Source organism: Myotis daubentonii, chromosome 5 (assembly GCF_963259705.1).
Source record: "Myotis daubentonii chromosome 5, mMyoDau2.1, whole genome shotgun sequence".
Classification (NCBI taxonomy): Eukaryota; Metazoa; Chordata; class Mammalia; order Chiroptera; family Vespertilionidae; genus Myotis; species Myotis daubentonii.
In genome coordinates this window covers 57,799,632-57,813,171 of record NC_081844.1, presented here as the reverse complement: position 1 = coordinate 57,813,171, position 13,540 = coordinate 57,799,632, and the positions used below count along the sequence as shown (strand labels likewise).

At 43.4% G+C, this 13,540-nt stretch overlaps 1 protein-coding gene across 3 annotated transcripts in view; it reads left to right on the top strand.

Moving 5' to 3' along the window:
- The window catches only part of ARHGAP10 (Rho GTPase activating protein 10), a 262,224-nt gene that overhangs the window by 88,165 nt on the left and 160,519 nt on the right, over positions 1 to 13,540 (top strand). For 2 of the 3 annotated variants that reach the window (XM_059697888.1, XM_059697886.1), the window contains exon 4: positions 8,742 to 8,813. The exons of the other annotated variant lie outside the window; for it this stretch is intronic. In XM_059697888.1, coding sequence (XP_059553871.1) covers positions 8,742 to 8,813 — 72 coding nt within the window. The remainder of the gene's footprint in view (positions 1 to 8,741; positions 8,814 to 13,540) is intronic. 3 annotated transcript variants of the gene reach the window in all.

The window sequence follows — 13,540 nt, the reverse complement described above, 5'->3', positions numbered from 1 at the left end:
TGCACAAGTGTTCCTTTTTCTCCACATCCTCTCCAGCACTTGTCCTTTGTTGATTTGTTGATGATAGCCAGTCTGACAGGTGTGAGATGGTACCTCATTGCTGTTTTGATTTGCATCTCTCGGATGATTAGTGACTTTGAGCATGTTTTCATATGTCTCTTGGCTTTCTGAATGTCCTCTTTTGAAAGGTGTCTATTTAGGCGACTCTATTCTTTCTCATCTTATGTCAATCACTAAAAAAAAAGGTGGGAGGACTTCATTGTCCATTTAAATTTTCCTATTAAAACTGGAGTCCTGATTGATGGGGAAAGGCACAGGACAGGGAAAGACCTGCTTGAAGGACAAAGAGGTAGCAAAGGATGAGTGTGGATAGAGAGTAATCTAATTAAGTAAAAATAAGTTAGTTTAATCAGGAAAAAAAATCTTATGTAGGAATATTAAGAAGGATAGTACTCGCCGAAACCGGTTTGGCTCAGTGGATAGAGTGTCGGCCTGCGGACTGAAAGGTCCCAGGTTCGATTCCGGTCAAGGGCATGTACCTGGGTTGCGGGCACATCCCCAGTGGGGGATGTGCCGGAGGCGGCTGGTCAATGTTTCTCTCTCATCGATGTTTCTGACTCTCTATCTCTCTCCCTTCCTCTCTGTGAAAAATCAATAAAATATATTTAAAAAAAAAAAGAAGGATAGTACTGGAACCATTTTGATAAGATTAAGGTTCTGAAAAGGTTGAAATATCCTATATTAGTCTAGATATTCATTTGCAAGGACTGGCTGTTTTGTTCAGGAAGTTAATTTATTAAAGAATGTTGGTTAGATTGCAGTGTCTTCATAAGGTTCTTGGGAACCAAGAATGATGTCTCAGATCACGCCACAGACCTAGGCTTGGAGGAGACAATCTCCACTTTGCCACTGGGTATAAACACTACAGCCTGCGCCAGCAACACCCCCGCAGCCCCTAGTGGCTGTTGGTATAGCTGCTGCCTCTAGAAACTGGCATAATGGCTACCACCCACTAGTCTCTGGTCACTGGTTTTTTGACACACCAGCTTCCAAATCAAAATCTAGGGTGGGAGCATGTAATTAATGGAAGTCTGCTCAGATGTCAACACTCACTGCAGGACTTCCGGGAAAGCAAGTGTGTGGCTTTTTCACCTCTTGTAGTGGCTTCTGCCTCATTAGGGAGGAGAATCCCTCAAACATAGGGAGGGATTTCAAGTGCCTCGTAGCCCAGAAGGACAGATGTCCCCTACCTGTGTTGTTCATGCCTGATTACACGGCAATGCCATTTTCCCATGACAAGATTAAAAAAAGATTTTTGGAGAGCTTCAATGTTCCTACTTTTAGTTATGCATATGTATGTCTGCTAGATAATCACATGCCTACTTTCATTATTTAGTTGCTTACATATGTGTCCGCATTTTAAAATGAAATCACCAGTGTAAAATTTAGGAGTAGTTTTCCCACTTATTTCATGAAAAAGTTATTCCAACTCCTGACACCTTAGACATGTTTATCACAGACTACATTCTGAACCTTTCAGCACCGCTTTGCACACTGCCTCCTGGCATATCTGTCTGGGTTCTTTGGGATCCAGCAGCACCGTTTGAAACCTCTTTCTGATGATAAAATTTGGAAATTTTATCTCAAGCCACAAATACTCATTTGCAGGAAATTTGGACAATCTTTAAAAAAAAAAGTATCACTGAGCTGTGTTTTCATGATTTACTTAATGTGACCACTCACCTTTTAAAGCGATCTTCACGAAAACAGGGAGCCCTGATCATTTTGATGGCATCTTCAGAATGACAACTGAATCTTACGTTTCTTAGATTGCCCTCGTTTTTCTGACCCAGAACTGTTCCTGATCTCTAAGCATCTGAAACCAGTTGCTTAGAGTTCTTTGTTGATCAAAATAATGGGAAGTGCACTCCTTAAGGAAACTCTAAGAATTCTTATATGAGCAGGTCCCTTTTCCCTGAGGGACAGTTTGGGGAAAGATATTCCCTGTGTTTGGAGATGTGCTGTCATGATAGTCCTTTGGCACCCTTTTTCAGGGTTCTGTTTCAAGGAAAATAAGGAATATGTCTCTGCCAAATGGTTACTTCGTTGCTTTTTTTGACACTGGCATTGGAAAGTAGAGTTTTCCCTTTAATGAAATGGGAAGTGTCTGGAAGGTCATGGGAGAAAATAGTGGAATTCTTGTTTGCTCTCAGATAATGCATTCCTCTGGGGTCAAGAAGACTCGGAATCCAGGATTAAAATACTTGAGGGCCCTGGAGAACAGACATAAATCTTTCTGTCTTATTTGGCTCAGTCTGGTCTCATTAGTACTGAGTGATTAGAAAGGCATGATTAGCCCTAGCCGATTGGTTCAATGGTTAGAGTGTCGGCCCCAGGACCGAAGGGTCGAGAGTTTGATTCTGGTCAAGGGCACATACCTACTTTGCAGGCTCCATCCTGGCCCCAGTCAGGGCATGTGCAGGAGGCAACCAGTGGATGTGTCTCTTCACATCCATGTTTCTCTCCCCCTCTCTCTCCCCTTCTCTTCCAATCTCTCTCTCAAAAAGAAAATCAATGGAAAAATATCCTCGGGTGAGGATTAACCAAAAAGAAAGAAGTAAGGCATGATTAGTATTTATACAGATTTACTCATGTCTTTAAAATATTGTATTAAAGATATCGTTGGATGTAATTTTGCCTTTGTTGCCTTTTTACTGACTATGGGTTTTGTACCTAAGCCCCATTCTCTTTAGAATTTAGATCAGGGACTTGGCCTTTTGTCTCGGATGAGGGGGGAGTCTAAAGTAGTGGCAGTGGTTCCATCCCACAGTGGGGTCTGATTCTCTGCTGATCAGCCACATTGTCAGCATATTTCTCAGCTGCAGCTCAAACTATCGAGGCAGGAAAAGCGACCGCCCTACCATTCCTTTTCTTTTTTCTTAAATTTGTTTTTATTGTTAAAAGTATTACAGCCCTAGCCAGTTTGGCTCAGTGGATGGAGCATCAGCCCACGGACTGAAGGGTCCTGGGTTCTATTCTGGCCAATGGCAGTACCTCGTTGCAGGCTTGATCCTAGGCCCTGGTCGGGGCTCATGTGGGAGGCAACCAATCTATGTGTCTCTCTCTCTCACACTGATATTTCTCTCTCTCACATTGATATTTCTCTCTCCCTTCCACTCTCTAAAAATCAATGGAAAAACATACTCGGGTGATGATTAACAACAATAAAAGTATTACAGATGCTCCCTTTGACCCTCTCCACCCTGCTCCTGCTCCCTCCACAGCCTTTTCTCTTTAGACATGCAATTTCTTATATCCAAATGTCTACTGAAAAGGGATTTCAGACTTGACTAGTGGGGAAAAATTTAGTCCCCCAGGCTGTTATATGATAATCCTGTTCTTTTATGTTGAGGTGTGAAATTCTAGTGGATTCTGTGGTTTGCCATCATACATGATAAGGCAACATTGATATGTAGTTCGTACTTCCACTTCTCCCAGAGTCCTGCAATCAGAGGGAGGGATAGGACCTCAGAGGTCTCAGGCCAGCTTTCTCTCAGTACAACAATCTGTTGCAGAGTGTCCCTGGACATTGGTCATCTAGCTTCCACTTGTTTATGCAGAAGCAGCTATAGGTCACCACACTGCGTGGCCCCTGGCTGGTCTTAGTGAGTTCCTCTTGAGAGTAAACCCAAGTCTGACCTGGTGTGTCCTCTTCAAGCAAATCAAAATGATTTTCACTTCTCCCAGCAGTACTCATTTAAATATATCGAAAGACAGCTTTCACAGTCCCTTTAAATGTTCTTTTATCCCCAATCCCATTAAACACCTCTGGTTTTCTTACCTGTTCCTCCTACACCTTTTTAGCATTCTAGTCACATTCCTGCTTTGCCCCATTTAGAAAATGTCCCTCTTGAAATGTGCTAGCCATACTATTGAGACAAGCTCTGATCTAATGGAACACAATTAAATGATTACCTTGTTTGGATTCAAATAGTATATATGTAACCGATGTATGGATGTGTTCATTAATCTTCTAGGCCAGTTTATGACGACTTTGGCACATGCTAAACCTCAGTTAACACAAATTTTTAGGGATTAAAGCCCCTATTAAGGCCCACTATTACATTCACATAAACTGTTGTTAAGATACCTTTTACACTTGAGCCTTTCCGCATTGAAACGATAGATTGCTTGTCCCAGTCAAATTCTATGGCACTACTTTGGAATCTCTCTTTTTAGCTTGAGAGTTAGTAGAAGTAAGATTCTTTCCCATTTAATATTTCAACCTTTACTCCCAACTTTTGGTCCTCTGCAAATTTGGTAAATATATATTAAAATATGCACTCAGATAAGAGTGAGTAGAACATCTTATGCCTCTGTACTCAAGATGATTCTCTCAGGCAGGGCTCAGTCAACTGTGGCCCATGGGCCAAACCCATTACCCCTCCTGTTTTTGTAAATGAAATTTTGTTGCGACACAGCTATGCTTATTCACTTCCATACTGTGCATGACTGCTTTTGTGCTGTAACAGCAGGGTTGGCTAGTTGTAGCTGAGGCCGTGTGGTGGCCAAGCCTACATTAATTACCAGTTGGCCTTTTAGAAAAAGTTGGCTGACCCCTCCTCCAAGGTGAGAGCAGCTGATTAATTCACATGCTTTCTGTTTGTGTGGACACAGTCTGTTTGTAAGCTGGACTATCCAGAACCCTCTCCAGAGCTCATTAGCAAAGGCTTTCCATAGCTTCCTTGTGTGTGTGTGTGTGTGTGTGTGTGTGTGTGTGTGTGTGTGTGTGTCTGGTTCAAATATTTTATGAGAAAAAATATGGTTATGTAACCTTATATGTATATGTTTAAATCACATTCTATATTTGCTTCCTCTCGATTTAAATTATCTGATTGATATCTATTATGCTGGTTTGGAAAGCTTTTCCCAACATCATTACTTCAGCTAATTCTTAAATTGGGAAACTGCCATCAGCAGAAATTTGCCTTCAGAGTTTTAGGGGGAGCTGTGTTTGGTATTCATTTGTTTCTGGGGGCGAAGAATCCTGTCTTGGCATTAGAAAACTTCAGTGACACGTATTACTAACAAATATTATACAGTACTTCTATGAGATTATAAAAGGAAGTGAGAGACTCCAGAAAACAATCCTTATTGCTCAACCCACATTGCCTTACTGAAGCTTTTAGTAGCTACATTATTTTGTTCTTGAATAGAATGCTTAAAGTTCAGTTCACAAGTTACACAATTAGACTTTCTTCAAGAAAAATGGTAATGAATTCTATGTTAAAATGGTTTTTTATGTTATTGTTGTTGAAGAATTGGATATAGTGTTATCTGACATAGCTACAACTTTCCTATTTTGAAGATTTATTTACTGACCCACAAACAATAAGACAGAAACCCCTTATATTCTTTTCCTACACTAGTGTTAGCCCTGGGAAGTTAGAGATTGCATCACATTAATTCTCCAAGTGGAAAGAAAATATAATGACCTAAAAATTGCTCTTGTGTAATCTCTGTGGTGTGGTCTCTTTTGAAGGACAGAGTATGGGTTTTTACTGTTCACATTTAAAAAATCCTCACCTGAGGAGATGTTTTTATTGATTTTTTTTTTTTTTTGAGAGAAGAAGGGGTGGGGGTGGGGGGGGGGAGAGAGAGAGAGAGAGAGAGAGAGAGAGAGAGAAATTGATGTGAGATAGAAACATTGATTGGCCCCCTCGCATACATACCCCAACCAGGGATCCAACCCGCAGCCTAGGTATGTGCCCTGACGGGGTATCAAACCTGCCACCTTTTGGTGTACAGGGCGATGCTCCAACCAACTGAGCCTCCCAGCCAGGGCAAGGTTCACATTTTAAAAAGCCCTTCATATACCATGTTATTGGTGCCTACATTAGCATTTTCTGAGCGTTTCCCAGGTGCCCACCTGATCCTGACTCGACTTCTTCAGCTGCTTTAGTGACACTGAGCTGCTTGTGGTCTCATGCCCTGAAATTGTTGTTTCCCCCTCTTTTTGTACCATCACCCTTTGCGTGGAGAACTCCTGTACCCTGTTTGGGCCCAGCCCTGCATTTTCCCCTTCAGGAAGTCTTCTCTTACTCAGGTGCCTGCTCCGTGCAGCTTGCCAGCACTGTGCATACAGTGTCATATTATGCTGGTGTGTTTACTCTGTTGGTAATACTCTCACCCAGGATGAACGGGACCACCCACCTTCTCCTTGCATGGCTAAAGAAGGATCTCACAACGAGGCAGATGAATGTCTTCAGAAACTCCTGCTCCCCTGTCTCCAAGGGCCAGCCGTCCTGCTCAGGAATGTTCATGGCTCTGTGGGAAGTGCACTGGCCACTGTTTGTAATGATCCTCCCTTCATTCTCCTCTCTTTTCAAACTTTGTCCCATGCTCAAACTCTCCGAGAGATACCCAAAAGATTAGGGAAACAGAGACAGGTCCCCAGCCTGAAAAAGAAGTGTAGATCAGAGATACAAAGCGGAAGACATCTGCAGTGGATGCATTTGAAGTTATGGAAGGCCGTAGGTGGGATGGGTAGAGGACAGAAGGAAAAGGTCGCAGCGCTCGGGTCAGGAAAGGGAAGCTTAGGAGGGGAACACAGCCACGAAGATTGAACAAGCCATCACAGCATTGGGTGAAAGAAGAAAGGAGTGTAACTGTGAGCTGAGGATAAAGAAGGAATGAGACCATAGCGATATCTAAGAAAGAACTAACAAGCAGGTAGTTAATGACCAAAAGGTGAGACCTCTGCGGCAATAACCCTTCTTCAGAATGCTGTTCATGAAGACGGAGCAGAGAGATGTCTGCTGGAAGGAAACACAAGGTCAAGTGAGGGGATGTTTCTTCTTTTTTAAAGATGGTTTTAAGATGGATCAGCTTTTAAGAGATGAGAGCACATCTAAAGGGTCATGTGAACCAAAAGTCATGGTTCACCATCTCTAACGTGGGAGGAGATGGGGTGCTGACTGTTAGGTTAGGTGGCTCAGGAGGCGGCGCAAGAAATAGAGAGTCCAGTGAATCAGAAAAGAAAGGAAAGGAAAAGGTTTATTTCTGCGTCCCCGGGAGACCCACGTACCCCAAGGACAGGGCACGTGGATTCACACCAACAGGGAGGGGGGCGCTTTTTTTATACTGCAGTTGGGTGAGGGGCGGGGACATGAGCTGAGGTATTCAGTTGAGGAAGTTTCAGCTGCAGAGGAGTCAGCCAGGTATTCAGGAATGAGTCAGTATCTGTGTGGGGGTCGTTGTGGATTCAGGGAGAAGCCTGTGTCTGTGTCTGGCAGGCTGATCTGCCAGAAATGCCAGGGGGAGTCCATTATCTCATCACATTTCTGCATGTATCTGATCCTGGGCTCTCTCCGACCTAACACTGACCATGCACCAGTGTTGAACTGTCATAGGAGCACAGACCCTTCACTCCCTGCAGTAGGACATCAGGAGAAAACAAGCGTTGGTACAATGGGCCTGCAGATTTCAGGAAGGGAAGCGAAGGGAGGTGCTCCCAGATGGTTATTTTGTCCATGACTAGGCAGGGGAAGAGAGTTCAAACTCGGGCCTCATGAGGGTTCCCTACCACACAGGGTGAATGGCCTCTTTGGGAGAAACCCTTACACAATGAAACACTGCAAATGAACCTTTGCTTAAAGTTTCACTTGGTTGGAGCATCGTTCTGTGTGCCGAAAGGTCATGGGTTCAATTCCCTGTCAGGGCACATACTCAGGTTGCAGGTTTGATCCCTGGTTAGGGTGTGTGTATAGGAGGCAACTGATGGATGTTTCTGTCTGTCACTTCCTCTCTCTCTCAAATCAGTGAGGATTTAAAAAATATCCTTTCCTATTCTAAGCCATGTATTCGTTTCCTGTGATTTTTAGTTTTAATTTTTCGGGGCTTTGGTTTGGGATAAAAATAGGGGTGGCACATTATAGAAAAGGGAACCTCAAAACACTTTGCAATTCTGGGTGTTTCTGGTCTCCGGGAAAGAGAGGGTAAGAAAGTCGTTAACTTGATGTTAAATGCACTCTCCTTAGGTAAATGTTCCCTCTTATTTGCATTTCAGCATTGCTTGTTACAGATTCTGTCTTCAAATGAAAAGCCCTCCCCAGCCAGTGTGAGAGTGAGTGCGGTTGTGGTTGGAGCGCGTGTGTGGCTGCTGTCTGGTCAGCCTCCCCGTCTGTGCTGTGTGCCAACACGCCCCATATTTACTAACCCACGAGCTCCGGGGACGCTGCTTCGCTGGCACCTTAAATCCTCTCCAGGAACTTTCAGCTGTGAAGGGCAGACTGAGTGTTTTTCAACTTGCAGCCACAAACCTAGCCCTGGACATAATGTAGTCTGATAACTAATAAAGGAATGCAATTGACTTTTCAACTTCTGAGGAGAGGGAGGGGAAATAACACCCTTAAACAGAAGTGTTCTGTTAATGGATGTGACAGACCCCGTTGTTATGTAAAGACAACCCTCCTGCTATTTGCCAGAGCTGTGTGGGGCTGGGTGGCGCATTTCCCTGGCGTGGCGCCCCACCTCTTTTTCCCTGAAAATATTTGTGGAGAACCTAGTGTGTCCATAAATTTAGAAGCGATTCAATGGCTGCATTGGCGGGGCTAGATAAAGCAGTTAAAAGTGTTGTTCGTTTTATTTCTGGGTGGGATGCAAGAGGGAAATGCAGTACTAACTTTTTCCTTTTGGGAAAACTAATCCGATATTCTTTTGTTATCACCCTTGTTCTCTAGGCATTAAGTGTAACTGAAACCCTGATTAAACCCTTGGAAAAATTCAGGAAAGAGCAACTGGGAGCTGTAAAGGTTGGTGTCTAATTTGAGTACACTTGTAAACAGAAAACGTCGGTGCCTCTGTGCCTCCGTGTGCACTTCATGCACGCTTGGCAGCTTCGCAGGAGCTGTCGGAATAAACCATCTGCTGTTTTATGTTTTAAATGTGCATTTTCCCCTGGGGAGGGGGGATATGAAATGAAAAACAAAACAAAAAACCTGGACAGGACCATGAAGCGTCTAGTAATCTTCTTGGGCTGCACTATTCCATAGAGTTTTAAGACTGTCTTGAACCAAGCAACACGTTTACCCAGAGAGGAAGTGCCTAACTCTGTATGGAGGAGTGGAGCATTGCTGTGGGTTAGAGAGCTATTTAGAAACTCACCACGAAGCCATTGAAACTAGGAAGAGGCTGTTAGGCTATTGGGATGTGATTTCCTTCCATTTATTGAGCTGCTGTTAGGTGCCAGTGTTGTTATAGGAGCTGGGTCATCCAGGATGACCCTCAGGGATGGAGGAGTGAGCCAGGATTTCTGGGAATAATGCATGATGTTGCCACAGGGGGCCTGGGATATATTTAGCAGCTACTAACGTTTTCCTTAGAATTGAGCTTTGAGATTATCCCAGAGAAATAAATTCCACTAACCTTTCCTCTGAATCTTGTGCCATGTACTCCAGGGAGAAAAAGTAACATTCTGGGCGTGGTTAACCATTTTTGGCTTGGCCCAAGGAGGAGACAATAACATCAGTTTTAAGCAGGGAAGAGAGTTTTTATATTTGTACTCCCCTCTCCCCCCATGTGAAGTGTTGAGTATGTGAAGTGTTTTTCTTTATCTTCCTAAATATACTATTAAATTAAAAAAAACCACAAATTAACATTGAGGCCTCAATGGCTGTAGCTATGCAGATGGGCCCAAAGAGCACCAAGTTTTTAGTTGTTATTTATGGAATCAATTTTCTTTTAAGCCATTTGTTAAACTGTTAGACATTTCTTTTTAGTATAGTATTTTACAGTTCTTAGGATATATATATATATACACACACACATACATACATACATACATATACATATATTTATATTTATTTATTTATTTTAATTCTTACCCAAGGATATGGTTATTGATTTGAGAGAGGAAGGGAGGGAGGAGGGAGGGAAAGAGACAAACATTGATCAATTGCCTCCCATACATACCCCCACTGGGGATTGAACCTGCAACCTAGGTATGTGCCCTGACCAGGAATCGAACCTGCAACCTTTTTGGTGTATAGGATGATGCTCCAACCAACTGAGCCACCCGGCCAGGGCTACGCTATACACATCATCCTATACACATCATCCTATACACATCATCCTATACATCCTATACACATCATCCTATACTCCTTGAGGTGAGGTCAGGGAGGGTAGGTCAGGGAGGGTGTCTCCAGTTTCCTTCCTGGGATCCTTAGCTGAGCTTCATGAAGCTGAATTGTGTTCTCTCACTTTGTAGCAGGACACTGGAGGTCTGGTTTTCCACCTGAGACGTGGACAAGTACTGGGCTTTAGTTTCTGATGTGTAACATGAAGGACTTGGGGGCTCTGACTGCTCTGTTTTGTTGTTTTATTATCTGTTTTATGATCTTGTCTTCTTAGGGTATTTTAAAACTTGAACATCTTAGTTCTTTTCTCTTTTAACATTTCATTGGTAGGTATTGAATGCAAACAAATGTCCATTTATTATTTTTCTTATTTTACTCCAATGATGGTAGTTGTATGGCAAGGATTATGTTCTGGAAAAGAAACATGATTGTGATTTAAATATATTTTCTTTTTATTTACTATCCACCCTGCTTGGTTCTCCTAAATTCCTTCCTCACCTTGGATTTTCTATTGACTCCTCTCCGTCAGATGTCCCAAGCCAGCTTCTTGTTCAGAGTATAGCCTATAAAGCAACTTGCAAAAGAAACTGCCATATGAAAACGACAAATTATTTTAATAGTTTTGGTTTATGCCTGGAGCTGGTTACTGGCCAAATTCTATCCCAAAGTCCCCCTTTTTTATTTCCTCATTGTTCTTCTGGCTTCAAGTTTATGAAGGATCCATCCTACCTTCTTGTGCTGTACAGTATGTGTGTTGCCTGTTATACCTATTGATGTTACCCTTGAGCAGGCCAGTCACTGTAGGTCATAGGCAGAAGCCTTTATTTTTGTTTTGCCAGCAGTCTTGTATATTATAATAAAGAGTAGAGAATGGTGATGTTCTTGTAATAGATAAACATCTGCTTCTTTTATTAGATTGCTAAACCTTTAAGAGAAAAGACTATGCTTTATTCTTTGTTTCTTAGTAGCCTCTACTCCGTCTTACTCTATAAGGTATCTAATAAATAACCAATTCTACTGAGAATTCTGGAAGGCTTTGTAATCGGGGCATTTGATTATTTTCTACATCTCTGCTTCCTAAACATTCAATCATATTTTGACAAGCACATTGGTCTTGTTCCACTGGTTTATCTACTTACCTGGGATACTTAAGAAAACACACACACACACACACACACACACACACACACACAACTGATTCTCTTAGGTTAAGGATCTTCTTTGAAATAGCATAAGGCAGTTTCATGTGGGGATTAAAAAAAAGTCTTTAAAAGTTGACCACAGTAGGATTTTTTTGGATGTGAATGACAAAATGTCTTCCCTTTTCTCCTTTTTCCCATCTGGTACTGCCCTTCCCTTCGCCTTCATCTCGAAGCTCTTTCAGTTCTGCTTACTCTTTTCTCCAGTTTCTACAATCCCAATTACGTGTTTAACTTGTGGTTTTACTGTCATCTAAACTGCTAGGTAGTTTGTAAATTGGATTTTTTAAAAGCCCCAAGGTATCTTTTCTACTGTTTGCTTTTTCTCTGTGGCTGTATGTTCCTTCAGTCATCTCTCTTTACTTTGGGCGTGTCCCTTCATTCTGTAGATTCTGCTGCATTTTCTTATTTACCACATTCTCATCTCTGCTGAAAAAGCCCCATTTTCCATCGCAGGACACCGGTGGGTCTCTGCTGTGTCACACCAGGTTGCTGGTCAGTGACCCTCATGGCCTAGCTCAACTCTTACCTCCTCTGAAGCGGTGTTGCCTCCCTCGGGGTTTGTCACTTATTCCCAAGTGTCCATACTGCACTGTCAATAGTTGACTTAGGCGCAGGAAACGAATACAGGTCCCAGCCCACATAGAAGCTAAGTCGAGCTGTAAGAACAAGGAGAAATGCCCGATCTCCATAAGAGTTACAGTGGGAGAATTTAGAATCGCTCCTCCAGATTTTCAAGCAATCAGGTAATGAAAATGTGGCTTCCAGTTAAGAGGGTCGTGCCGAAACCACATGGGTACAGCAAAGCTCACTATTATGTTTAATACATTTGTATTGATTTTAGAGAGGTAAGGAGAGGAAGGGAGAGAGAGAGAAACGTTGATGTGAGAGAGAAACATCGATTGGTTGCCTCCTGTATGTACCCCAGGAATTGAAACTACAACCTGGGTATGTGCCCTGACCAGGAGCCCAACCGGCGAACTTTTGGTGCACAGCCAGAGCTAAACTTCTATTGATAATAGAACTTATTTAAATGCTATTCTGCAAAGGCTTCTTCTGTTGCTTTTTGACTTAGAAGGCCCTTCTGTCTTCCGATGTCTGTGAAAATACTCTTTTTTATGACTTAATTTTTTACTGTTACTCGTTCAATCCATCTGGAATTAATTTTTTTATTAATATTATTTAAATTGATTTTGGAGAGGAAAGGAGAGGGAGAGAGACAGAAACATCAATGATGAGAGAGAATAACGCATATATATATTTCTCCTCAGTGATTTGTAATGACACCTTTTTATGTATGTGTATATATATGTATATATGTGTCTGTGTGTATATATATATATTTATGTATGTATACACACACACACACACACATCATTTCTAATGTATTCAGAAGATCTGATTGTTTAAATTGTGGTTCTTAGCTTTATGAATTTCCTTTACTAGTTACACAGTGTGCATCTCATTTGTCCAATTTTGCTGTTTTAAGTAATTTGCATGTGAGATTTTATTAGTGACTAGAGGCCCGGTGCACAAAAATTTGTGCACTCAGGGAGGAGGGGCAAAGGGGGGTCCCTCAGCCCGGCCTGTGGCCTCTCGCAGTCTGGGACCCTCAGGAGATAACGACCTGCTGGCTTAGGCCTGCTCCCGGGTGGCAGAGGGCAGGCCCAATCCCTAGGTGCAGCCCCTGGTCGGGCTTAGAGCAGGGCCGATTGGGGAGTTGGGGCGCCGCCCCTTGTCATGCACAGAGCAGGGTGGATCGGGAGGTTGCGATGCCACCCTCAGTCATGCTCAGGGTAGGGCCGATTGGGGGGTTGGGGCACCGCCCCCTGTCACACTCAAGGAAGGGTCGATGGGGAGGTTGCGGCGCCACCGCCTGTCACGCACAGAGCAGGGCCAATCGGGGTTGGGTCACTACCCCCTGTCACTCACAGAGCAGGGCCCATCAGGGGGTTGGGGCTCTGCCCCCTGTCACTCACAGAGCAGGGCCCATCAGGGGGGGTTGGGGCTCTGTACCCTGTCACGCACAGAGCAGGGTTAATCAGGGGGTTGGGGAGCTCCCACCTGTCACTCACAGAGTAGGGCCGATAGGGGAGTTGGGGCACTGCCCCCTGTCACACACAGAGCAGGGCCGATCAGGGGGTTGGGGCGCTGCCACTGTCACACTCAGGTCAGGGCCGATGGGGAGGTTATGGTTCTACC